The following is a 27,520-nucleotide window of genomic DNA, read 5'->3' as shown; positions in this document are numbered from 1 at the left end:
TAAATGGGGAAGATAATAAATGGGGAAGGTAAATATGTTCTGGAGATCATTAAAAGAGTTGATGAAACTAATTTTTGGTCTTTGTCAATAGTTTTTACTTCCTGGTATATTTAATTATAAATATCAGTTCCACATTTCAGGATAAATTGTCGGGTTTTGACATGTAATTTTTCCTGTTGGAGAATAGAGCATTATGGAGAACAAAAATGAAACAAATAATCCCTTCTGTTAAAGAGCTTACATTTTAGTTACATAGATGATAGAATGATACATTCATCAATAGAGAATAGTTACAAAGCAGCACTGATGTGTGAAAGACAGAGGGCAACTGCTCTTCAAAATTTGCCTGGGACAATCCTACTTTAACCTTTACCTTTTTTGTTTGTTTAGATATGTTTTTATTGCATTTTTTGTTGTTTTTTTTTTTTTTAGAGAGAGAGGAAGGATAGAGATAAACATTGATTGGCTGCCTCCTGCAGGCCCCATCTAGGCAATGGAACCAGTGACCTCTAAGTACATAGGATGACACTCAACAAATTGAGCTAGGGCATCCTTTACCTTTTTAAAAGATTTATTTATTTATTATTGTTTTTTAAAAATATTTTTTTTATTTTATTGATTTTTCAGAGAGTAAGAGAGGAATAGTTAGAAACATCCATGAGAGAGAATCATTGATCAGCCGCCTCTTGCACACCCCCTACTGGGGATGTGCCCGCAACCAAGGTACATGCCCTTGACCGGAATCGAACCCAGGACCTTTCAGTCTGCAGGTCGACGCTCTATCCACTGAGCCAAACCGGTCCCGGCAATTTATTTATTATTGTTGACAGTATTACAGATGTCTCCCATTTTCTCTCCTTTTAATCCCCTCCATCCAGCCTTTTTCTACCCCCCACAGGTCATCACCAACTTTTTGTCCTTGTCCCTGGGCTATGCATATTCTTTTTTAAAATTTTTATTTTTATTTTTTTTATTTTTATTCCTTTTTATTTTTATTTTTTTTAATGCATAGCCTATATAACAAAAGGCTAATATGTAAATTGTCCCCTTGACCAGGAGTTCAACCATGGGGGTGGGCCAGCGGGCCAACTTCTGGCATCCCATCTCCCTGCCAGCCCAGCCCAATTGGCCAATCAGGACAGGCCAGCCAGACCCAATCCGTGCATGAGTTGGTACATTGGGCCTCCTGTAAGTATATAAAGTCTTTGGTTTATCTCTCTTTGTCCTCCCATCTCCACAAGGAAGAATGTAAGTGTGTCCTTTACCTTTTTAAAAAAATTGGTTGAATTAGTGCTGCCTGTCACTACTTGAGCCAATTAAGTGCAGAGACAGGGTTGAATCATATATGAGCATTTATTCCAATACTGCTGGCAGTAGGGGAGAGCTGCAGGTCACCCACAAAAATCAAAGATTACATGGGGAAGTAGGGATTACAGATATGGGGAAGTAGAAGGCAGGGGTGGGACTCCATTGTTTGGGCAACATGGTTGTTAATCTTTTCATAATAGGCAATTGTTGAATGAGAATGGACCCCATTCCAAGGTTGACTCCCAGATCCAAGGTTGACTCTCTGGTCCAAGGTTGACTTCAGGCCCTGGGGCTTACAACCCCCAACCAGGTCAGAATGTCCTTTTTTTAACCAACACAAGGCAATATGGTTAAGATTAATATTTATTATAATCATAATTAGTCCCCAATATTCTATTTTTTCAGCCTTAACAGTGTCTCATTTCAAGGTTTCATTGGTAGAATGATACATTATATAGCCACTTTTAAAAAAAATTTGTTTTTCCTTGCCCTAGCTGGTTTGGCTCAGTGGATAGAACATTTGCCTGTAGACCAAAGGGTCCCAGGTTCGATTCTGGTTAAGGGAACATACCTTGGTTGCAGTCTCCTCCTCCACCCAGGCCCTGATCAGGGAGCGTGCAGGAGGCAACCAATCAATATATCTACCTTACTCTAAAAAATCAATGGAAAAATATCCTTGGGTGAGGATTAACCAACTCCCCCAAAAATTTGTTTTTCCTTATTCTATTTTATTTTTTTACAGAGAGGAAGGGAGAGGGATAGAGAGTTAAAAAATCAATGAGAGCTGAAACCGGTTTGGCTCAGTGGATAGAGCATCGGCCTGCGGACTGAAAGGTCCCGGGTTTGATTCCGGACAAGGGCAGGTACCTTGATTGCGGGCCCATCCCCAGTGGGGGGGTGCAGGAGGCAGCTGGTCGATGTTTCTCTCTCATGGACGTTTCTAACTCTCTATCCCTCTCAATTCCTATCTGTGTAAAAATCAATAAAATATATTTTTAAAAAAATCAATGAGAGAGAAACATGGATCAGTTGCCTCCTGCACACACCCTACTGGGGAGGTGCCCACAACTAAGGTACATGCCCTTGACTGGAATTAAACCTGGGACCCTTCAGTCCACAGGCCGAAGCTCTATCCACTGAGCCAAACCATTCAAGGCTGTTTTTCCTTTTATTTGACTGGTGAAATCAGATTATTTCACCACTGCTTAAATCATATGATTATTATCTAAGTGTTTTTGGAGGCCATAGTGAGGCAATGGTTTGCTTAAAGTTAAAAAAGGAATCCCAGCTCTAGATGGGTTAGCTAAGTGGTTAGAGCATCAGCCTTCAGATTAAAGGGTCCCAGGCTCGATTCTGGTCAAGGGCACATGTCTGGGTTGCAGGCTCAGTTCAACATGCAGGAGGCAGTCAATCATTGGTTCCCTCTCATCACTGATGTTTCTATCTCTCCTTTCCTCTCTGAAAGCAATAAAAATATATTAAAAAATAAAAGGAAACCCAATCCTATCTAAACAAATACACAATAAAATGAAAAGTGACCTTAACATTTTGTTGGCATATGTGTGGATAGTTCCTTGATAATTCCCTGGGGACTGTAGGAAAGGCAACTTTAGTCATTAGTGATTTATTATAGTGGACATTGTAGTAACTAGGATAACACGGAACTCTAACTTGAACTCACTCTTTTATGCTGAAAATGTATTTGCTAGCTAGGATTGCTCAGTCAGAACAGATTGTTGAAAAGTTTCCCCAGATCCCATAACTTTGAAATGATTCATGAGCTGGCAATATGTACTAAGCATTCATATTCAAAAAATGATTACCATAAATTTTATTTTTTATTTGAAGGTTCATGAGAGAATCACATTATCTCTGCAGAGAGAAAAAATGGAGGACTTAGAACTAAATCATTGGTTAATTAGTAAGTTAGTTAATTTGGAGAAGTTTCTAAGGGGTTCTAAGAATTTTAAATTTATTTACTCCTATAAAAATCCTATGAGACACATAAATATTCCTTCTACAGTTTACAAAGTATGAAACCAAGTCAAAGAAATTCAAATGCAACTATTTACTAGTTGACAATGGGAAGCAGTAATATTCCTCTGACCAATTTTCTCTTAAAGCCATTTCCATGATGATGATGGACTCTATTATATTTTCATTTCAGTCACTCCTGATAAACAATAAATTTGAAGAAATACAATATATCTGAAATGTAAAACAAAATGTGGAACTTTATCACTGTTCATCCTATCTGTAAATGTCATCACTCAGTTGCTCAAGCTCAAAACACAGGCATCTTCTTTCTCTCTTTTCCTTCTATTCCACATCCAATGCATTATCAAGATCTCTCAATTCTCTTTTCCAAAATATTCTGAAATTCACAACTTTTCACCTCTACTGCTTCACTTCCGGACCCCTTCTCCTACCTGGTCTACTGAAATAGCCTCCATACTTGATCTACTGCTTCCAACGTCCCTTCCCTGACAAAAGTTTATTTTCTGTTTAATAGGTAAAATGATCTTTTAGAAATGTAAATACGATCATGACAGTCCTCCAAATTATTCTCAGTCTAAAATAAAATTGAAACTCCTTATAAATCCTGTACAAAACCGTCTGGCCATTGCTTACCTCTCCTAACTAGTTTTCTATATTAGTTCACTTTGCCTTAAACCATAGTATTTTCCTCGTTCTTACTCAAAATTCACTTCCTTCTTTGAGCCTTTGTGTTTATTGAGCGTTTGTTCCATAAATCAATAAATGCTATACTTATTATTCATTATTACATAGAAATGTAACTAACGAAACAACACCAGCGAGATTTTGATGTCTTCCTTACGGGAGGCAGAGGGAGGAGTTAGGCGTGGCTCATAAACCTAGATTAAATTGAGGCGATTACTTGCCGCGTCCCTCCTTCCGACTCACACCGCCTAAGCTCCAGAGCTGCCCACCACCCTCTACCATCCTAGCTTCCCGGAAGGTAAACACATCGACGAGGGCGGGGCAGAAGGCGGGCTCAGAACGGATGAGTGGCCAACCAAAAGTGATTGGCAGCTGCCATGTCCACGTGCTCGGGGCTTCTAACCAGCTGTCGCGAGAGTTCTATGTAAACAGATCAGTGTCCGGGTCCTCGGAGCCCCAGCCTGAGGCGCTCAGGTGAGGTGCCCAGGAGTCTGGGACGTGATGCTTTTGGACAGACCCACGAAGGAGCCGTCTGCGACGGAAAATACACAGTGTCCGCAATGCCTCCGCCCGGCGTTCGCAACCGAACTTGACGCCTTGGTTTTACCCGAATTTACATACTGTTTTGTTTTTCCTGGAGCCCCAGCGGATTGGCTAGTTTCAGGAGGCGGGTCCGCCCCTTTCCTACTCGCTGGTTGGCGAAGCTGACCTCGAAGGGCGGTGCCCGGTCGTGGACGGTTTGCTCCTGGGATTGGCCAGAAAGGTAGTTCCGCTGAGGCGTGGTAGGAAGTGGTAGCCGTCAATCACGAGGGGACTCCAAACAGTGAGGCTTGAGCTGGAGAACAGCGTTTACCGGCGGGCGGCCGGTGAGAGGCTCGGCGGGGCTGTGTCTTTGGGGAGGCTCGCGGGGGACGAGGGGCCAGCCGCGCGAGCGGAGGGGGCTTGGCTGGCAGGGATTCGGCGAGGGGAAGCTGTGGAGATTGGAGGGGGAGGGGAGCGAGGTAGGGCAAGGGGCCAGAGGGCGGCCGGGGGGCAGCGGTGGCACCGCGTCGGAGGGTAAGTGGGCAGCCTTGTCCTGGTGTCTTTCGGGGGAGAGGGGCCTGAGGAGCTGGCCGTGGTCGCCTTCAGGAGGCAGGGCCCTCGCAGGACAGTTCTTGGGAGGCTGTGTCTGGAGAGAAAGGGTGGTGTGGAAATGAGAGGGCTGAGGGGCTGGGGGGTGACACCACGTACCCATGGAGGAAGGGGTACGTGGGCTGGTTCGGGTGAAGGGTGTTTTGGTGGTAGCATGTGGGACTCATCAGTTTCAAAGTTGTCAAATAAGGTGGTAGAATGCTCCCTACTTAGAAGTGAGGGTTTTAGGGGCTTTTCAAAATTAGTTCCAGGCTGTGGGGCTCTCCTGAGCCCTGTAAGAGATATTTAATATTGCTGTCAGTACTCCTTTAAACCTTAACCAAATACACTCCATGCTCTTAAAACCTCCCCAATGATTCAGATGCTTATTAGGGATGAGGAATCAGTGATGTGAGAGGAAAGGATAAGGGGCTTCTAATGTCTTTTAAGTTTTTTTTAAAAAAATATATTTTTTTGATTTTTTTTTTAAAGAGAGGAAGAGAGAGGGATAGAGAGTTAGAAACATCAATGAGAGAGAATCATCTATCAGCTGCCTCTTGCACACCCCACTGGGGATGTGCCAGCAACCAAGGTACCTGCCCTTGACGGGAATCGAGCTCGGGACGTTTCAGTCCGCAGGCTGACGCTCTGTCCACTGAGCTAAATCGGTTTCGGCTCTTAAGTTAGTTGTTTTTTTTTTTTTTTTTTTAAACTTATGTAGACTGGTGATTAGGTTCCAATAGCAGAGGGTTAAATACAACTGTTTTTAAATATCCTGCTAATTATGACCATACAGTCTTTTTTAAAATCTTTATTTAAAAAATATATTTTTATTGATTTTAGAGAGGATGAGAGGGAGAGAGATAGAAACATTAATGATGAAAGAGAACCTTCTACCGGTTGCCTCCTGCACGCCCCCTGCTGGGCCTGGAGCTGAAACCTGGACATGTGCCCTGATGGGAAATTGAACTGTGACCTCCTGGTTTGGAGCTCAACCACTGGTGGGGTCATGCAGACTTCTTTTTAAAGATATAATTGTCATATAATATTATATTAGTTTTAAGTGCATAGCATAATGATTTGGTATTTGTATATATTGAAAACAATCGCCACAGTAAGTCTAGTTAAGATCCATTACCACTGTTACAATATGCTTTCTTACAGATTACAACAGTCTTAGTTGGATGGTGTTATCTTACTGTTCCATTTGGTCTTGAAATATTGTACCATGTGTATTTTAACTATCTCAACAGAAATTGGCAGTACATTTAAAAATTTTGGCTTACATAGGTTTTTATAAAGTGATCCTGCACTAGACTTCCCATCCATGCTCTGGTTCTTTTACTTTTCTAGTTTATCTTAACAGTAGATCAAAGGGTCCAGCAAGAGTCTTAGCTAGTTTTGTGGTTCTGAGGTTTGGTTAAAAAAAAAAAAAAAATCTCGGTAATTAACCATAGACCTTTCTCCCTACTCCCAACAATAATGATTTTTGTTTGTTTGTTTGTTTGTTTTGTTCTGGAAACAGGTTTTGTGAATGAAGCTATGGCTACAGATTCCCCGAGAAGACCCAGTCGTTGTACTGGTGGAGTTGTGGTTCGCCCTCAGGCTGCCACGTAAGCAAATTTCAGAATAAGTCTGATAGCTGAAGAAAGATTATTCAGAATAGTGATTTAACACTCAGGTTTCCTGTTTGAACAATAATTGCTTTGTAGAATCTATTTAATTTTGGCTTTGTAGGATGCTAAATATCATTGCCAAGGCCAAATAAAAGGAATAATTGGAGGGTCGAGTTGATGTATTCAGCACATTTATTTACACAGTATATGAAAAGCACTATGCCGAATCTTAAAGAGTAATGCTTTTTCATACTCTAGGTTTAACAATTAGTGGGTTATTAAACAATTTATTGGATCAGGAGTAATATTCAAAAAAGAAATAGAATTTGTAGAAAATAGAGTTGAGAGTATTGTTTTATGGTACACACAGATATATCTGTTTACTAGATTGTGATGCAAAATGTATTTCTTTACACTAAGATCTCAGTCAGAAAGTTTCAAAGTCAGTGTCATAAAGAGTACATGTCTATATATATATTAAAAATATTTTAATTGATTTTTTACAGAGGGGAAGAGAGTGGGATAGAGAGTTAGAAACATCAATGAGAGAGAAGCATTGATCAGCTGCCTCCTGCACACCCCCTACTGGGGATGTGCCCGCAACCAAGGTGCATGCCCTTGACCAGAATCGAACCTGGGACCTTTCAGTCCCCAGGCCGACGCTCTATCCACTGAGGCAAACTGGTTTCTGTTATTTTTTTTTTATTTTTGTTGTTAATCCTCACCTGAGTATATTTTCCCATTGATTTTTAGAGAGAGTAGAAGGGTGGGGAAGAGACGGAGGAAGAAACATCAATGTGAGACACCACATTGATTAGTTGCCTCTAACACATTGCCCCAACCAGGGCCAGGGACCTAGCCTGAAACAGGTACATTCCCTTGACACCCTTCAGTCCAGGAGCCTAAGATTTATCCACTAATTCAAACTAGCTAGGGCTGCATTTCTGTATTTTAAGCCTTCTTTGACAAAGCATATGGATACTTACTTTAAAAAAAATCCTTAAGTTTATTGATTTTTTTTTATTTTTTAGAAAGAGTAAAAGAGGAAGGGAAAGAGAGAGGAAAAGAGATACAGATAAAGAGAGAGAGAACCATTGATCAGTTGCCTCCCATATTCGCCCTGACTGGGATTGGAACCCTCAACATATGTATGTGCCCTGGCTGGGAATTGAACCCCAAATCTTTTTTAAAATTTATTTTACTTTTTTATTGTCTAAAGTTTTACATACTATGTGTCCTTTTGCCCCAATTGACACTACCCACTCAGCCATTCTTATCCCAGCCAAGCCCTCACCACCCCAGTGTCTGTGTCCATTGTTTATGCTGATATGCATGGATACAAGTCCTTTGGTTGCTCTCTAACCCTCTCCTTCCTACCATTTGTCTCTGGATCTATTATTGTTCATTAAAGAATCCCAAACCTTTTTGGTGTACAGTATATGATGCTCCAGCCAACTGAGCCACCTTGCCTCTGGTCTTTTCAACTGTAAAATGAAGACTGAAATAGTATCTAATTTATAGCTAATAACATGCTTATTGCCACTGTCCATAGTTAACAAAGACAGTGGGCTGTTATGTATACTTTCTAGGAGCATATAATCTAATGTAGTTTTAAGATATGTATGCTTGAGCTGGCTGGTAATTCTGGTTGGATTTCCCAACAGGAGGCATGACGGGGTTTCTGGCTCAGTCCCCAGTAGTGGGCATATAGGAGGCAGCTGATCCATGATTCTCTCTCATCGTTGATGTTTCTATCTCTTTCCCTCTCCCTTCCTCTCTCTGAAATCATTGAGAACATATTTAAAAAAGGAAAAGATATGTATGTTTGCAGTCACTATAATCAATAAAAAAGATGCTAGCAAAGTAGCATATGAATTTCGAGTATTTTTGTGTAAATATTTTACTATTTTAGATTTGAAAAGTTTGTTTGGAAGCTAACATTTAAGTGAACTTCAAAGGCTGAATAGTGTTTGGGCAGTTAGAATCAAGGGTACGTTTTAGGCAAAGGGAATTGATTGAGAAGATGTGGGTAAGGTAAGCTATTTTCATGAAAAGCAGAAAAAAGTTGACTTCTAGTTTGAGGTGGACAATTAAGACCTTTCAATTCCTGGGTAAGGAGTTGAAACTTTTCTGCTTTTTTTAAAAAAGATTATTTTTATTGATTTCAGGGAGAGAGAGATAGAAACATCAATGATGAGAATCATCAATTGGCTGCCTTCTGCATGCTGCCACCAGTGCATATGACCGGGAATTGAACTGTGACCTCCTAGTTCTGCTTTCTAAACTATTCATAAGGGAATTGTAACATTTTGGATTATTTCCCTTGGGAAGTTTAGCATGTTACATAAAGAGTGCCTTCTCAGAATAACAAAAGTATATGGGGAATATGATATTTTACCACAAAACTTCATTTTTTTCTTCTCCTGCATTTTCCAAGGCTATATGTCTTTGTTAACTATGGAAAGTGGCAATAAGCATGTTATTAGCTATAAGTTAGATACTATTTCAGTCTTGATACTATTTCAGTCTTCATTTTACAGTTGAAAAGACCAGAGCAGAGAAAAATTAAGTAAATTGTTCTTTGGTAACAGTCAAGGAGGGGAACTTGGATCAAATCCAGGCAGTTTGTCTTTGCTGCCTCACCATATTCAACATTTATTGCTTTTTATAATGCAATTCATAATTTTTGTGGTTTAAAAAAAATACCTCCATTCAGTATTCTTTTAACAATGCTTGAGCATCAACTCCATGCCTAAGTACTGGTTTACAGATTCTAAAGGTATAATGTAAATATGAGAGATGGATTCCTTTCTGTAATGGAGTTTACATTCTGGTGGGGGAAATAGTGAATAAGTAGTCATTACAGGCTCTGATCAAAGCAGTGCGCTATGATAGAATGACAAGGAGTATGGCTTAAGACTATCAGAGAAGGCTTCTCTGAGGAGGGAACAGTTTAGGCGGAGATCTGAAAGGGGAGGCTGAGTATGGGAAGGACTTTAGGTAGAAAGTTAGTGTAAAGGTCTTGATTAAAAAAAGAGTTTGGTGTAATCTAGGAATTGAAGTTGCATATGACTGAAGTAAAATCCAAATTACGGGAATGGCAGAAAAATGAGTTTGGAGAGATAGGCCTAACCACAATGTTTTGGGGTTTGGGGGCTTAATTAGTTCTGTAGGTATGTAAGGTATATTTTAAAATAGGATTTAGGATCTCATTATTTCCCTAAATGTAATTTTTCACATCTCTCTGGAATGAATTTGATTTGGTATTTTGAAGAATTTTTTTCTCTACCTCCTGATTTTCCATTTAAAATATTTTAGTGTCCTTGAGCGTTTTTATACTTTCCCATGTCTTGTATATGGCAAAAGTTACCTGTAGAAAAAATACAGATTCATTTTTCTCTATGCATATAAGGGACTACTAGGTTCATAGCCAATTTAAAGGGAAGGTCACTATATATACTGAGTCATCAGCAACAGGTTTTCTTTGTCTACTGGTAATTAGGGCAGTCTGCTCTGACTCAAGAGGAAGGTTCTGCTTTAGCCAAGTCTTCTGTCATCACTCCTTCGATTATGAGTTAGAAGTTCTCTATATCAAGTTAAGATAGCATGACTTTTCAGAAGAGATGTTTAGAATTGTTAAGATCTCATTTGCATTTAATAACATTCAATGAAAGAAAGCTTAGCAGAATTATCAGGTAATGTGAGTTAGTCTTTTAAAAAAATATTGAGTGACTTTCTAAGGTGCGACCCACAGGTTGAAAACCACTAGCAGGGTCCCCTAAGATCATCAGAAAACACGGTTCATAACAGTAGCAAATTTACAGTTATGAAGTAGCAATGAAAATAATATTATGGTTGGGGGTCCCCACAACATGAGGAACTGTATTAAAGGGTCGAGGCATTAAAAAGGTTGAGAACCATTGTTCTAAGGGCTTAGGAAGAACTTTTCCATGCTTGTCTTAAGCTGTCCTGATAAATTTCATCTAATTCTCCTCTTTGCAGGGAGCAGTCCTACATGGAAAGTGTTGTGACTTTTCTACAGGATGTTGTGCCACAGGTAAGTGTCTTGAGGTTTCTGAAACAGTAGGTTTTACCTTTGTCCAGGAAGCCTCTTAAATGTACTGTTTCTAAACTTGATATTAGTAACACCAACTTCAAAATACTTGATGTTTTAGTATCCTGAATATTGGTATGGAGGAACCACACTTGTTATTAGATATACCTGAGTTTTGTGCTGACTGTGGCACCATTATTATTCCTCAGAACTTGCTCTTCCAAGAGGAATCAAGGCGAGATGGTAGTTGAGGGAAGGGATTTTGGACTCTCTAGTTGACTTCTGTTTCCACAGTCTTCCCCTTGTCCTGGTTAAATGCCTGATTGAAGTGAGATAAGCAATACATGCTTGACATTTCATTAACTAGGTATTATGTTAATTAAATCCTCTATACTGAGCAAAAATCTATGTCTCTTTCATATTAAGTTGTATTTTTTTTTAACAAGATAGCAAATTATCTTTATTACACAAAAAATTATCCCCATCTCCCACAAACACATAGGATAGAGGCCTGGTACATGGGTGGGAGCTGATTCTTCAACTCGTTGCACTTTAAAAAAAGAGAGAGAGAGAGAGATATTGACTTGCTGCCCCATCCACTTATGTTTTCGCTGGTTGGTTGTTTGTATGTTGCCCTGACTGGAGATACAACCCACAATCTTGATTTATGGGGAGGATGTTCTAACCAATTGAGCTACTTGGTCAAGGCCTCAACTCCTTGCACTTTCAACCTTAAGTTGTATAGTCAGGAACAAAAAATAAGTATGAAAGCCTTCTGAATAGGTGACATAGCTTTACTGCAAGCCATTGGCTTTATAAACTTTATGGACTTTAAAATTGTATAGAATTCCAACAGCTTTGGTTATCTTGATCATTCAGGATAGGGCAGGATGAAGAGAACCTCCTATATAATAAAAGCCTAATATGCTAAGTATCCAGTCCACCAGTCGGTTCAATCAATCAAAGCATAATATGCTAATGATATGCTAAGGTTGCTCAACTGTTAGCTATGACATTGCACTGACCACCAGGGGGTAGACACTCCAACTGGTAGGTTAGCTTGCTACTGGGGTCCGGCCGATTGGGACTGACCGAGATAGGACAGACATACCCTGGAGCCATCCCACTGTCCCTCTCCCACTAGACAACCTCCTGCATCCCTCCCTGATTAAGTAGTATTTTTATGCTACGCAGAGTGTGCCCTGTTACTTTAGCCTGTGAGAAAGTTAGCTCCTTACCTTTCCCTCTCTATCCATGTGCGATGGAGGAGAGCTGCCCTCCTGGGATCATCCCTAGGGCAGTGATGCCCAGACTTAACATAAGTATCACTTGGAACGCTTATTGAAAAGAGTAATTCCGGAAGAAATGAGGAATCTTTGTAATAATATGAACAATAAAGATTGAGTTAAAAAAAAAAAGAAAAAAAAAGAAAAAGAAAAAAGAAAAGAGTAATTCCCAGGCCCCTCTCCCAGAGCGTCTGACTGAGTGGCATTGAGGTGGCATCTAGTAATTTGTGTTTATAGTGAGAATCTTAGGCGATCCTTGTGAAAACATTAGCTTTGGGAAGCAATGTTTAGTGGAACTAATGAAGGGGAAGGTTTCTGCCTTCTCCTTGTGGTGCCAGTATTCCCTGACTGCTACAGTATCTGTAATTGCCCTGTTCAGAAAGGACATTCGGAGATCGGTTTTACAAGAGGGTCCAGGAAAATTCCAGACTTTAGATTTCAGTTGTATTGGAGTATTCATCAAATATGGGAAAGTATCACAGAATGTTGGTATTTATGATGTTTAGTCACCTTTAATGAAAATAGGCCACATAATGACAAGGTCTGCAAGTCTGTGGGGCATGTAAGGAGAAATACATGTTTTTTTCCTTCTTTTTCTTGAAGAACTTGAATAAGGGAAGTCAAATTTCTTGAAACAACCAGAGGTAGTAACAACATATCAAATAGTGTTACACATGTAGTACAGACTGAACATTCAATTACAAAGGGAATTCATACATAGCCAAGAAAGAGTGAAAGGCTTAAGTTCCAAAGGTCATTGGAACTTAATGAATGGAGAGGTTGGGTATTTGATGTTGAAAGAAACTGGTTAGTTGGGCATGGTAGGCAACAGAGTTCCTGTGGCTGGAGAGCTTCCTGTATTCTTCTGAGAACACCAGGCTTAGGTCTTCTACAAACTGCTCCTTTCTGAGCTCTGGCATGTTCCAAGGAAGGGGCATTTCAAAATTTTTGTAGTTTGCCTGCCCTGGAGTGCCTCTTTATCAGATTCTTTCAAAGGCAACTTTTGTGCTAATGGAAACCCTGCATAGCAAGCAGCGTTGGTTGGCTGGAGAAGAAAGGCTGTGGTCAGGGGCTTTGAGGGAGGTTTTTCTAGAGAAACAAGAATACTAGAGTGAGTAATAGATTGAAAATTGGCTGCCAAAACTGACAGGGTACAAGTGCTGGAAGATAGACTATTAATTTAGTTTTTATGAACATTATACATTAGAAAGGGGTTAATCTATGCAATTGGCTGCAGATTTGGATCAGAGTAGTAACTGTGGATGTAAAGTCATAGTCATTAATCTGAGAATTAGAATATTCATTCAAGAAATTTATGTTATGCAAGTCATTCTACTTTGGAAAGAAAGCAAAAATTTAGGCAGCAGACATTTTCTTGAGCAGCCATTATGGATCCAGAATTCTGTTAAGTTGAAGTACTTTATGACCATCCTTAAAACTTCATGGTCTAGTGCAGCAGTTGGTGAACTGTTTCTGTAAAGGGCTGGATAAACTTTTGCAAGTCATATAATCTCTGTAGCAACTACCAGCACTGCCTTTTTTTTTTTTTTTTTTTTAATTTTTATTGATTTCAGAGAGGAAGGGCGAGGGAGAGAGAGAGAGTGCAACATCAAGTGATGAGAGAGAATCATTGATTGATTGCCTCCTGCACACCCCACACTGGGTATTGAGCCTGCAATCCCCAGCATGTGCTTTGACTGGGAATTGAACCGTGACTCTCTGGTTCATGGATTGATGCTCAACCACTGAGCAACATTGGCCGGGCATCACTGCTTTTTATGTAAAGCAAAGGGCAGGGCTGTATTAAAATAAAACTTTATGAAAACAGGTAGTAGGCTAGATTTGGTGACTCATAGTCTCAATTTTTTAAATGTAAATTTTATTTTTCAATTGTAATTTACATTCAGTATTATTCTATATGGGTCTCATGTGTACGTCATAGTCTTTATTCCACATTTAATCCAGAAGCCCCCATTGATACTTTGTGGTTAGCCACTTGGAAAATGGTGTGTGTATATATATATATATTTTTTTTTAAATATATTTTTTATTGATTTTATACAGAGAGGAAGGGAGAGAGAGAGAGTTTGAAACATCGATGAGAGAGAGTCATCGATCAGCTGCCTCTTGCACAACCCCCACTGGGGATATGCCCGCAACCAAGGTACATGCCCTTGACCGGAATCGAACCCGGGACCCTTCAGTCCCCAAGCCGACGCTCTATCCATTGAGCCAAACCGGTCCCGGCGGAAAATGATATTTTTTGATGATGATATTAGGTTCCAACTTCTGTTCTATTCTGGGAAACATCAAATTCATGGAGCCTGGAAATTATTTTTGGGGTCTCTACCCCCCAAAAGGAGAAAATGTGTTAGAGTGTTATTGGCTTCTTTAGCTATCACAAATAGTGTGAATTTTCATTGTGTTCAAGAGATATCATTGATGACGTATAGAAACCCTTAGCTGTGCCATTTGATCTAATAATTGTACTTCTGAAAAGTTATTAAAAATGATTAAAATATTTTATTGATTTTTACAGAGAGGAAGGGAGAGGGATAGAGAGTTAAAAAAACGAGTGAGAGAAACATTGATCAAGCTGCCTCCTGCACAACCCCTACTGGGGATGGAGTCTGCAACCAAGGTACATGCCCTTGACTGGAATCGAACCCAGGACCCTTCAGTCTACAGGCCAATGCTCTATCCACTGAGCCAAACTGGTTAGGGCTAAAAATAATTTTAACAAAGGAAAAAGAGTTAAAGCTCAAATCTTCTCATTTAAGTCTTTTTGAAAATTTCACATTTTCAGGGTAAAAAAATTGTGATCAGCCCAAGTGTTAATAGCAGTCAAGTAAATTATATGAAATTATATATGTTCTTCCTATAGAATGATTTGCTGTTATGAAACATACTTTTGACAGCACATAATGGAAGTTATTTTCTTTACAGTGAAAAAAACATGTCTATAGTAATCTTAGCTGTGTCTTTCAAAATTCAATAATAACTTTGTGCTTATGAATGCGTAGCTATGATAGAAACCAGATAAGGAATAAAAGGAGAAATAAACAAATCCTGTCAGTTGTGGACTCTAAATTTGAGGTTTATGGCAGTTGGATTTTGGTGGAAGAAGGAGGGCTAAGCTCTAGCCGGTTTGGCTCAATGGAGAGAGAATTGGCCTGTGGACTGAAGGGTCATGGGTTTGATTCTGGCCAAGGGCATGCACCTCCATTGCAGGTTCAATCCCCCAGGCCAAGGTTGGGTCATGTGTGGGAGACAACCAATTGATGTGTCTTTCTCACATCAATGTTTCTGTCTCTCCCACTCCTTTCCATTTTCTCTAAAAATGAAAAAATATCCTCAGGTTAGGATTAACAACAAAAAAGAAGGGCTAATAGTTTAGTAGTACGCTAACCACCATTGAGACAGCAAGTGAAAGCTGGATGGGCACTTGGTGTGCATCACTGGGAATGAAATACCTAACATGAGCAAAGATTATCGTAAATTGAGAGGCAAAGCGACTAATTTCATTTACCTTCTTTGTGCAAACCTGCTGGAAGGCACTCAAGAAGCAATACTCAGATGCTTTCATTAGCTTCACAGAATTTTCTCAGGAATGCTTAGTAAAGAATACCATGACTTGCCCTAACTGGTTTGGCTCAGTGGATAGAGCATCGGCCTGGGGACTGAAAGGTCCAGGTTCGATTCCAGTTGAGGGCATGTACCTTGGTTGCAGGCACATCCCCAGAAGGGGGTGCACAGGAGGCAGCTGATCTATGTTTCTCTCTTATCGATGTTTCCAACTCTCTATCCATCTCCCTTCCTCTCTGTAAAAATATCAAATATATATATAAAGAATACCATGTCTGGGAAGGAGAGAGGAAAGCCTGAAGACTAACAAAATTATACAAGTGTTTCTATGAAAATCTTATTTCTCCCTGAGGAGGAAAACAAAGAAGTTCTGGAATCCCCATATACTGAAAGGCTTCTTTCATCCTTTTTTGTTTTGTTCTGCATATCACCCAGAAGTCAAAGGACAACATCTTTAGATGTTGCAAAGGAGAATGTTGAATATAGCTACAGGTGATAAGCAGCTTGATAGTAATTCTGCTAAACTGAAGGAAATGTTGATAAAATGTTACTCCTTTATGGGACTGAAGAAGAGCCTAAGTTAGAAGTCCTAATTGTAATGTGTCTTAGATTGGATCCTGGAGCAGAGACAAGACATTATTGGAGAAACTGGGGAAATCCCATGAGATCTGAGGCTTAATTAGTAGTAATGCATCAGTTAGCTTCAGAGTTTTGACGAATGTACCATGGTAAGGTAAAATTTAATTAATTTAGGTAGTTCATATTAGAGAAATCTGGCTAAGCTCTATATGAAAACTTCCTGTACTGTTTAGCAATCTAAAATTATTCCAAGGTAAAAAATTATTTTAAAAAAGTTTTCATTAAAAAAAAAAAAAAAAAAAAAAAAAAAAAAAGCCGGGACCGGTTTGGCTCAATGGATAGAGCGTTGGCTTGGGGACTGAATGGTCCTGGGTTCGATTCTGGTCAAGGGCATGTATCTTGGTTGCGGGCATATCCCCAGTAGGGGGTGTGCAAGAGGCAGCTGATCGATGACTCTCTCTCATTGATGTTTCTAACTCTGTATCTCTCTCCCTTCCTCTCTGTACAAAATCAATAAAATATATTAAAAAAAAAAAAAAGTTTTCAAGGATGATAAGGGCAAGACCAAGGAGGAAGAGAAGATAAGGTTGAGAAGATAACTGGTGATAAGGATGAGATGGTTCAAGATAAAGTAGGTTATAGTGTGGGTTTTTCCCGCTTCTCCAAAAAAATTTACTGCCCTACTCATAGTTCCCTTTTAAAAAAACAAACAATTGAAATAAAGAATTTTTTTTGGGTATAGTAAACTTACAATTAAAGTAATGGTCTTGCCGAAACTGGTTTGGCTCAGTGGTAGAGCGTCGGTCTGCGGACTGAAAAGTCCCGGGTTCGATTCCGGTCAGGGGCAAGTACGTTGGCTGCGAGCACATCCCCAGTGGGGGATGTGCAGGAGGCAGCTGGTCGATGTTTCTCTTTCATCGACGTTTCTGGCTCTCTATCTCTCTCCCTTCCTCTCTGTAAAAAATCAATAAAATATATTTAAAAAAAAATAAAAAAAAATAAAGTAATGGTCTTTTAATAGTATTTTCAATGTCCTTTACCTTTGTATGGTAAGTATGGGGACTTTAAATTGGTATGGAAATTTAAAGCAGTTCATATATAGTAACACAAATTATGTTATAGTTTTTATGAGATTTTGATATACCATATTAAATAATAATTACCTGAATTGAACCATTTTATAATTGAAAATGTTGCAGCTCTTTTATTGACATTCTAATTATTTGTAAATTCACACAATAAAAATACTTGCCTTATGGAGAAATGACTCCCTTTGACTACTGATGAGAAGAACCCTTGACACTTTTCCTATGTTTATCTTTGTGACCCTTGCAGGCTTGTAGAAACTAGCTAATAAACTAGCTAATGGCTTAAGTGTAGAGGCCAGATCAGAGACTGAAAAAGTAATACTTTTTTTCTACCCCCAACACTGCCCTCCAACTAGAGACATGAAGAAAGTAATAAGTAATGCTCCTTTTTGTGTGTATGACTACAAACAAGTGAATTTATTTTTGTGTTTTTGTGCTGTATTTTTAAGCCTACAAGAGAAAAGCAAATGAAGCTTTTAATTGTTTTATGATTTAGGAAAATGAGGTAATATGTACTATCCTATAATTCTATTTATAATATCATGGAGTACATTTAAAAATTTTCTTTTTCTTTTTCTTTTTTTTTTTTTTTTTAAATATATTTTATTGATTTTTCACAGAGTGGAAGAGAGAGGGAAGGGATAGAAAGTTAGAAACATCGATGAGAAAGAAACATCGATCAGCTGCCTCTTGCACACCCCCTACTGGGGATGTGCCCGCAACCAAGGCACATGCCCCTGCCCGGAATCGAACCCGGGACCTTTCAGTCCCCAAGCCGACGCTCTATCCATTGAGCCAAACCGGTCCTGGCAAAAAAAATTTTATTTTTCAATTACAGATTATGTTCAGTATTATTTTATATTAGTTCCAGGTGAATAGACTAGTAGTTAAACAATTATATAATGTAAGAAGTGATGTCCCTGATAATTTTAGTACATACATAGTTATTACAATATTATTGACTATATTTCCTATGCTGTAAGAAAGTAATATGCTTGAAAATTTTGGGTAGAGTGTAAATTGCCTGATCATAAATACATGGGAAGTAAATAGATACTTGAGGTAGTTTTATTTTTTTAAGACTTCTTATTTGTTGGCTAATATTGGAAATTATTTAGTTTTTTGAGCACCTTAAAATTATAGTAATGCTTTCTAATATGTTTATTATATTTTAGGTTTCTGCAATTCTTTTCAAAACTTGTTTAAATCCTCATCTAGGTACTGTTTTTTATTGATTTTTTTTTTTTTTTTTAGAGAGAGAGAGAGAGAGGAGGGAGAGAGAGAAAAACAACAATGTGAAAGAGAAACATTGATTGGTTGCTTCCCATACATGTCCTGACTGGGGAATGAACCCACAACCATTTGGTGTATTGGAACAATGCTTCAACCAGCCGAGCCACCTGGTCAGGGCTTTTGCAGTATTTTAGTAGCTTAAAAACTCTCTTCTGACCAAGGTTTTCAGACTCCTGGATAACTTTCTTTGGGATTACAAATAGTACAAAATGTGCTGTTTCCAAGATGTAGGCTTGGTGAAATTGTAGAGGGATAGTGTTGGCTTTCAGTTACTCTTTGTTTTGAACATCAGTAATATTAGCGCTGTAAAATATTTTTATTCAAACATTTCTGTTTTACTATGCAGGCTTACAGTGGAACACCTCTAACAGAAGAAAAGGAGAAAATAGTCTGGGTCAGATTTGAAAATGCAGATTTAAATGGTATGGTTTTAACTTTTTGGGGCTTATACATTCAATGTTTGCTTCAGGTTGACCTGATTCTTGAGTTAGATTACTTTCTCTTTTAGTAACTTTTTAGTTTTCAAAATAAATTTGTGTTTAATTATTTTTTGGGGGGTAAAATTTTTTCTTATTGGAAAACAAATATACAACTTGGAATGGATTTGAGGCAAATTGTGCCATAAGCAGATTTTCTGTAAGTGGCTAAACAAAATTTAAAAAACAAGTATCAATAAAAGAAAATGTTTCTGGTACAGGACCAGCAGTACCAAAAAAAAAAAAAAAATAGTGTATGAGTACCTGGATAATACACCCGTTTTGCAATAGTGCAACTTTTAAGTACATATTGTTGACTGTCCATAGTCCACGCAGAGTTACAACTCCACACTTCAACAACAACATGCTGAGAGTTCCTAAAGAAAACTGCTTAAAAAGGCATAATCAGCCGAAACCGGTTTGGCTCAGTGGTAGAGCGTCGGTCTGTGGACTGAAAGGTCCCAGGTTCGATTCCGGTCAAGGGCATGTACATTGGTTGCGGGCACATCCCCGGTAGGGGGTGTGCAAGAGGCAGCTGGTCGATGTTTCTCTCTCATCGACGTTTCTAGCTCTCTATCCTTCTCCCTTCCTCTCTGTAAAAAATCAATAAAATATATTTTTTAAAAAAAGGCATAACCAGATGTTCCCTCATTTGACCAACTCCATCTAAGTTTAGATGTGCAGAAGGGCTTAGATATATCCATAGTAAGCCACATGCAACATGTTACTTGATCAATTTTTTTAAAATAAGGTTTCAGGACAGTAACAGTAAGATAAGGGTAGAAAACACGGAGGAATGAAGTCCTAATTACTATACATGCATATTTTTTTTGACAGCAGGAGGAACCTTTTATGGATAACTTACAAACAAAGAAAAGACAAATAAACAATTTTGTACAAGAAATTTAGCACATTCTGTACAATTTCTCCACTTTGCTATCATAATTAATACAAACTCTTCCTAGTTTACTTGACCATCACCATCAATACCTGCTTCCTTGATCATTCAATCAACCTCTTCATCTATTAACTTCTCCCCAAGGTTTATCATCACATGGCAAAGCTCTGCTGCACTAATATAGTCATTGCCATCCTTAGCAAACACATAGAATGCTTCTCGAATTTCTTCTTCACTGTCTGTATCTTTCATTTTTCTTGCCATCATTGTCAAATTCTGGGAAGTCGATTGTGCCATTACCATCAGTATCCACTTCATTTATCATGTCCTGTAACTCTGCTTCTGTGGGATCCTCCCTAAGAGACCTCATTACAGTTCCCAATTCCTTTGTTGTTATAGTTCCATCACCATCCTTATCAAATAGTGAAAAAGCTTCTTTGAATTCTGCAATTTGCTCTCAAGTCATTTGGTCACTCATGCTGCAAGCGCTACCGGTCTTCGAGACACAAGTATACAACCACTCAGCTCGCTCGCTCGCTCCACTCGGACTCAATTTGTGTTTAATTTAAAATAGCATAACCAGCCTTGACTGGTTTGGCTTAGTGGATAGAGCATTGGCATGCAGCCTTAAAGGTCCCAGGTTCGATCCTGGTCAAGGACATGTACCTTGGTTGCAGGCACAGCCCCAGTAGGGAGTATGCAAGAGGCAGCTGATCTATGTTTCTAACTCTCTATCCCTTTCCCTTTCTCTCTGTAAAAAAATCAATAAAATATTAAAATATATAAAAAAATAGCTTAAAATTATTAAGTGCTGCCAGGTAGCCCCTTCCCTCCAGCCTGCTTCCCCGTTGATATGGTTTATCATGGTTGGGGCTTGGGGAACCAATCCTGCATTCTCCTAGGTGTCCATTCCTAATCCATGCTCGAATTTTGACTGCTGTTAGGTAGAGATGACTACTTTTGGAGTTCATGAGAGAGTAGGACAAGGGCCTTTTGTATAATGATCTCTGTTGTTTCTCTTTCAGACAGTCTGATTCATGCCTAAGCTCGTTTTCCTTAAGATACCATACTAAAAAAGAAGTAGCCAAAGCAGTTTCACATCCTGATATTTTTCTATCAAATTCTCTGAAGGTGTGCATATGGTTTGAGACCCAAAGCACACTAGGTTATCCAGCTGGTTCACTACAGTATTACCAGAACTGCCAAGTCTCTAATCTGTGAGGGAAAAGCTTGTTGCACTCCATGGTCTTTCTTGACTTGGCATTCTAATAGGAAGTCTAGGACTATACTTAGGTACCAGTTTTTATATTCAACAGTCCCTTCTTCAGTTACAGTGATTTATTTAAGGGGAATTAAAAGATTAATTATGGTAAAATGCATATAAAGTGTATTATTTTAACCATTTAAAAATTTTTTTTTTTATTTTAACCATTTTTAAGTGTATGGTTTAGTAGTCTTATGTACAGTAAGTCCTCAGTTAACATTGTTGATAGGTTTTTGGAAGTATGGTGAAACGAAGTATAAGGAAACCAGTTTTAATATAGGCTAATTGACATAAACAAGAGTTAGTTGCTTATAGCATCTCATCAACATTACAATGAAATGATATTGAATGAAATTTATGAATGGAGGACCTACTGCACATTCACTTTGCTATGCAACTGATCTCTAGAACTCATCTTGTAAAACTGAAATTTTATACCCATTAAACAACAATTTCACATTCCTTCCCACTAGCCTCTGGCAACCACAGTTCTATTTATGACTCTGAATTTGACTACTCAAAAGCCTCATAAGTGGTGTCATATAGTATTTGTCTTTATATGACTGGCTCATTTCACATAGTATAATGTCCTCAGATTCATTAACGTTGTAGCATGTGTAGGTTCTTTCTTTCTTTTTAATGCTGTGTAATATTCCTTTGTGTGTGTGCACCACCACATTTTTTTTCTGTCCTTTCATGTTCCATTTGGGTTGTGTCCACCTTTAGATTTTGTGAATAATGCTGCTATGAACATGGGTGTATAGGTATTGCTTTGAATGCCTGCATTCAATTATTTTTGAGTATATACTCATAAATGGGATTATTGGTTTATGTGGTAATTCTATTTTTAATTTTTTGAGATACCACCATGCTGTTTTCATAGGAGATGTTTTTTGAAACCTATTTTGTAGCTAGTGTCAATGTAGGAATGATCCAAACCTGTAGAGAATTTGTATAATAGTTTATTTGAGCCTAACTGACAACATATGCAGGGGAGCAAGATCTCAGATGCTCCAGAGAAAGAGTTTTGCAGCTTTTTTAATGCATTTGAAATTAAGGAAAATTACCTGAAGGTGGGAACAAAAAACCCAGGAGTAGTTCTTGGATAGTTAATAAGATTATGTGTTATCTTGAGGGTGGTCACCCTTTAGAAGGAGGGCATATGTGCTTATCTCAATCCAGAGAAGTAAAATAGCACAAGTGATTAACCAAATCTAAATTAAGAGAAAGGAGATTTTGTTCATATAATGACAACAGGGTTTTTATATGTGACCTTGGAGCCCTCCTAAACCTAACAACCTGTGATCAAGTTAGCTCTAGTAGAAAGATGATTAGATTGTGTATTAAGAGTCCTGAGCCCTGGCTAGTTTGTCTCATCAGCCTTAGGACTGAAGGATACTGTGTTCGATTACATTCAAGGGCATGTACCTCAGTTGCAGGCTTGATCCTCATTGGACCTCTAGTCTTTTATAATAGGGTGCCATTTTATTTCTATAATTGAAGTATGAGATTAAAAAATAATTACTGCAATCTTTTCTGATTTTCATCATATGGTCTTTTCTTAGATTTATTTTAGAATAACTTTTAAAAAAATATATATTTTATTGATTTTTTTCAGAGAGGAAGGGAGAGGGATAGAGAGCTAGAAACATTGATGAGAGAGAAACATCGATCAGCTGCCTCTTGCACACCCCCTACTGGGATGTGTCCGCAACCAGGTACATTCCCTTTCAGTCTGTAGGACAACGCTCTATCCATTGAGCCAAACCGGTTTTGGCTATAGTTTTTCTCTTTAACAACTTTGAGGTGATTGGAGACTGTAGCAAAAGTCAAATTGGAGGAGTGTTAGGGGCAGAAACCATTCTGCAATGTATTTTTGGGTGAGTGAGAAATTAAAAAATAGAGGACAGTTATAAACAACTCAATCAAGGAATTTAGCTTCTAGAAGGAGAAGAGAGTGATGAAATCAAATACAGGGAGAAGGATATTGTTGCTTTAATTTATTATTTTTATAAATCTTTATATTGTGCAAACATCATGGTAAAGAACACAAAATTAGCCGGGACCGGTTTGGCTCAGTGGTAGAGCGTCGGCCTGCGGACTGAAGGGTCCCGGGTTCGATTCCGGTCAAGGGCATGTACCGTGGTTGCGGGCACATCCCCGGTAGGGGATGTGCAAGAGGCAGCTAATCGATGATTCTCTCTCATCGATGTTTCTAGCTCTCTATCCCTCTTTCTTCCTCTCTGTGAAAAATCAATAAAATATATTAAAAAAAAAAAAAAAACACAAAATTAAAGAGTAGATCAGTGAAATTTTTGCAAATCCAACACCCCTGTAACCATCATGAAAGGTAACAAAAAGAATATTACTAATTTCCTGGTGATTTTGAATTTTATATAGATAGAATTATTCAATATAAGGTCTTTTGTGTCTGGCTTATTTTGCTCATTATGTCTGTGAGGTTCATTCATGTTATGGTGTATGGTAGTAGTTCATTCTTTTTTTGTGCTCAAAAGTATTCCATTGTATCAATATAACACTGTCCATTCTGTTGATGGCCCTTTGCATTGATTGTAGCTTTTGGCTCTTTTCAAATAGTCTTGATATAGATACTCTTAAGCATGTCTCTTAGTGCATGTGTGTGTGCTCATGCTTCTAAGGAGCATGTATACTTAGAGTGGAACTGCTGTCAAAGGGTGTGGTATCTTCGACTTGAGTAAGTTGTCAAACTGTTTTCCAAAGTGGTTTGTACTAATTAAATTCACCAGCAGTGAATAAGCAATCCATTTGCTCCACATCCTCCCAACACTTGGTTTTGTCATTGTGGTTTTAATTAGCATTTCCTTGATTACAGCAAATGAGGTCCAGCCACTTTTCGTGTCTTATTGATCTTTTGAATATCCTCTTTTTGAAATGCTGTTTCATGTCTTGCCTATTTTTCTAATGACTTATCTTTCATATCGATTTTTAATTGTTACATGTACTGGCTGAATTCTTGTGGGGTTATGCTTGTTGCAAGATTTCTTGCATGCTGTGGCTAGCTAGCCTTTTTACTCTTGTGGTGAGAGTGGCTCCTGATTAGCAGAAGTTCTTCATTTTAATGTGAAAAATAATGCAGTTGAATTTGTCAATCTTTTGTGCTAATGTTACTGGAAAGGGGACCAATTACTGAACTGGTCTGCTTAGGCCCTCAACTGGTCTACAGTCGATAGTGTGTGGGTTCTTGATTTTGTGCAGGAAAAACTTCACAACACGAGTCCAGGTGAATTTTAGAGGACTTTTATTAAAACTGGAGGCAGGGAAATAAGAATGGGCTGGGGAAATCAGCTTAGGCTGGTCTGCTTTGGCTCACTAAGAAGCCAGAGAAAAGGGGGCCCTTTGGCACAGGGTCAGGGGGGTTGTCTGGGATTAGTAGCTGCTACCTATTGATGCCCTGGTTGCAAGCCTCAGGGAGTTCGTTAGAATTTAGGAGACGCCTGCCTATAGGGAAAGAAGTGGGGGGAGGGTTCAGGGGGAGAGGTGAGGGAGGCACAAGCATGCTGCTGGGAGGGGGAGCATGCACTGGACTTTCTGACCTTCCTTTTTTACAAAAAAAATATATATTTTATTGATTTCAGAGAGGAAGAGAGAGGGAAAGAGATAGAAACATCAATGATGGGAAAGAACCTTTGGCTGCCTCCAGCATGTTCCCTATTGGGGTCGAGCCCACAATCCGGGCACGTGCCTTTGACCTTTCAGTCCATAGGTTGACACTTTATCCACTGAACCCGGTCAGCTAGGGCCTGACCTTCCTTTTTTTTTTTTTTTTTTTTTTTTATATATATACAATATTTTATTGATTTTTTTACAGAGAGGAAGGGAGAGAGATAGCTAGAAACACCGATGAGAGAGAAACATCGACCAGCTGCCTCTTGCACACCCCCTATCGGGGATGTGCCCGCAACCAATGTACATGCCCTTGCCCAGAATCGAACCTGGGACCCTTCAGTCCGCAGAATGACGCTCTACCACTGAGCCAAACCGGCTTCGGCCTGACCTTCCTTTTGAGGGGTTTAAAGGCTGGGTGTTTAGGGGAAGTCTTAGGGAGGATGACAATAGAATATTCATCAACTTTCTGCGGAGGTACCAAAATGAGATTTATTCTCTTTAACTTCATCTGTCCATCATGGATGTGGATGTGGTTGGCAAATAGCACTAATTGGATTTCTGCTATCTGTCTCCCTGAGTAGGATGACTTAAGCCAGTGGTCAGCAAACTGAGGCTCTCGAGCCATATGGGACAGACACCCCCAGATCTTCTAACACAAGTTCTTCCAACAACAGTTCTTCAAAATAGACTTGCCCAGGCCAAAAACTGAGGCATTAAAGAAGTATGTAGCTTTCTTGACTGACACTGTGTCTTTTTAATTCCTGTTATTTAATTCTAATGTAGATACATCAAGAAATCTGGAATTTCATGAAATACACAGTACTGGGAATGAGCCACCTTTGCTGATTATGATTGGCTACAGTGATGGAATACAGGTCTGGAGCATCCCTGTAAGTATGAAGATGGTTGATTTCCTAAAATACAAGACTTTTGCAGAATGCTAACTGATGGGAAATCTGGTAATACTTTCAGAAAGGTCTCATTCATTTATTTCACAGTAGTTGCTTAAGATACAGTTAGGTGTGCAACACAATACAGGGTACAAGGAATAAGGGCCAGAGATGCTATAAGTGATTTTGAAAAGTGGATTAGGAATTGTGGGAATCACTTTGTATGCAAGATCTCAATTTTTGTAATGGTAACTCTATTAGGTAGGTATTATTTTTTCCTCTCATTTTATAAATGATTAAACAGACTTTCAAAGGACTTGTTTTAAAAATTAGCAATCATTTAAGAAAAATCAGTGTTTTAGAATTAGTTTAAACATTCACTTAGTCTCCACTCCCACTCTTAGTTCCCCATTTCCCCTACTTTGAGGCAGCCAGATTTTCTAGTTTCTTATGTATCCTTATAGCTATATCTTATGCAAAAATATGTAAATATATTTTTCCCACTCCACTCTTTCCTAACAGATAAGAGCAGCATATAAGCTACCCGGGTTTCCTTAATTTATGTAACTTGTACCCTATTACTGAAAAACATAAATGTCTTTTTAAAATTAGAAACAATAATTAAAATATGACCTTGAACAAAGCTTATTTTATATGTATGTATCTGTGTATAGTAAATTCCAATTTATCAAAATGTTTTAAATTGCCTAGTAGGGTCCTAGTTTTCCTTTTAAATCCTACATATTCCATTTTGGAATGACCAAAAATAAAATGTCCTAAAAGAGGAAAGGCTTGGTAGGATCACCAGATCAGTAAGGTATAGTCAGTATTGCATACTGCAGCTTATACATATTTACATTCTGGTTTATAGCATGACCTAAATACCACATCTCTTCAGTGGATGGGGGCAGACAGGAGACTTCTATTGTGTGGTCCTTTTGCAGTTGGAGGCTTGGGGCCAATAGAATTTTAATTTGTTCCTTAAAGAAATATATTCACCAAACTCATTAGAAGCCGTGTGTGTGTGTGTGTGTGTGTGTGTGTGTGTGTTGTGTGAGTGTTCCAGCTAGAATTCTCCCTGCCTTTTTTGGTTGTGGTTGTTCTTTTGGATAATGTGATTACTACTTAAAATATTTATAAACAAACATATATTGCTGCAAATTTTATAGGAATCAGGATATTCTTGATTGCAGGATTTTGGTGTTAGTAGTATAAGAATGAAGTAACCAGCATATTGGACTTCATTATTTTTTTAAACATTTTAAGTAAAATGTCTTTGTTCTTTGATAAATCACTTGTGACGAACTTTGGTCTTCCATCTGATCATATAATTATGTATCATATTGTTAGGTATTTAGGACTTGGGGTTTTGTATTTCTTGTTTTTGAAGACTGGCTTTATTTTGCAGAGGTAGAAGATTCCTGCTGGTATGGCGTGGAATGAGTGTCCTTTTTATTTAGCTTTTTGGGATGTATAGTTGACATTTTCAAAGTCTTGCAACATGGTCTGTAATTTAAGTACCATGCCAAAGGCATGGACAGAGGCCTTAAAATCTGGCATTGGTTTTTTTTCTTTCAACCCAGGGAACTATTTCTATGTTGTGATCAGAGGAAAAGATATTGTTAATACAACTCTTGTTAATAGAGACTACCTTTTCATCTATTCCATGGTTTGTTGACAAACTTAAAAGGCAAAGAGGAAGCACAAGCTTTAACAAGAAGGTTGAGTCTTGTGTGGTTAGGA

The 27,520-nt window shown here is 38.6% G+C and overlaps 1 protein-coding gene and 1 pseudogene across 20 annotated transcripts in view; one reads left to right on the top strand and one right to left on the bottom strand.

The window, feature by feature from the left end:
- The first annotated feature begins 4,746 nt into the window (after positions 1-4,746).
- Positions 4,747-27,520, top strand: part of BCAS3 (BCAS3 microtubule associated cell migration factor) — a 463,099-nt gene continuing 440,325 nt past the window's right edge. For 17 of the 19 annotated variants that reach the window (XM_084861666.1, XM_084861664.1, XM_084861665.1 and 14 more), the window contains exons 1-5: positions 4,747-4,856; positions 6,626-6,713; positions 10,719-10,773; positions 18,948-19,023; positions 25,671-25,777. In XM_084861666.1, coding sequence (XP_084717792.1) covers positions 6,643-6,713; positions 10,719-10,773; positions 18,948-19,023; positions 25,671-25,777 — 309 coding nt within the window. In that variant the 5' untranslated portion in view covers positions 4,747-4,856; positions 6,626-6,642. The remainder of the gene's footprint in view (positions 4,857-6,625; positions 6,714-10,718; positions 10,774-18,947; positions 19,024-25,670; positions 25,778-27,520) is intronic. The other 2 variants (XM_084861672.1, XM_084861673.1) reach the window with 1 other exon arrangement.
- Positions 19,928-20,505, bottom strand: LOC311610741 (neo-calmodulin-like; annotated as a pseudogene). The gene has a single exon. The product of its transcript is annotated as a neo-calmodulin-like (transcript).

The sequence above is a fragment of the Pipistrellus hanaki genome (genome assembly GCF_964339955.1).
Source record: "Pipistrellus hanaki genome assembly, chromosome: 16".
Taxonomy (NCBI): domain Eukaryota; kingdom Metazoa; phylum Chordata; class Mammalia; order Chiroptera; family Vespertilionidae; genus Pipistrellus; species Pipistrellus hanaki.
Note: the sequence above shows the minus strand (reverse complement) of the source record. Positions and strands in the feature narration are given on the sequence as shown.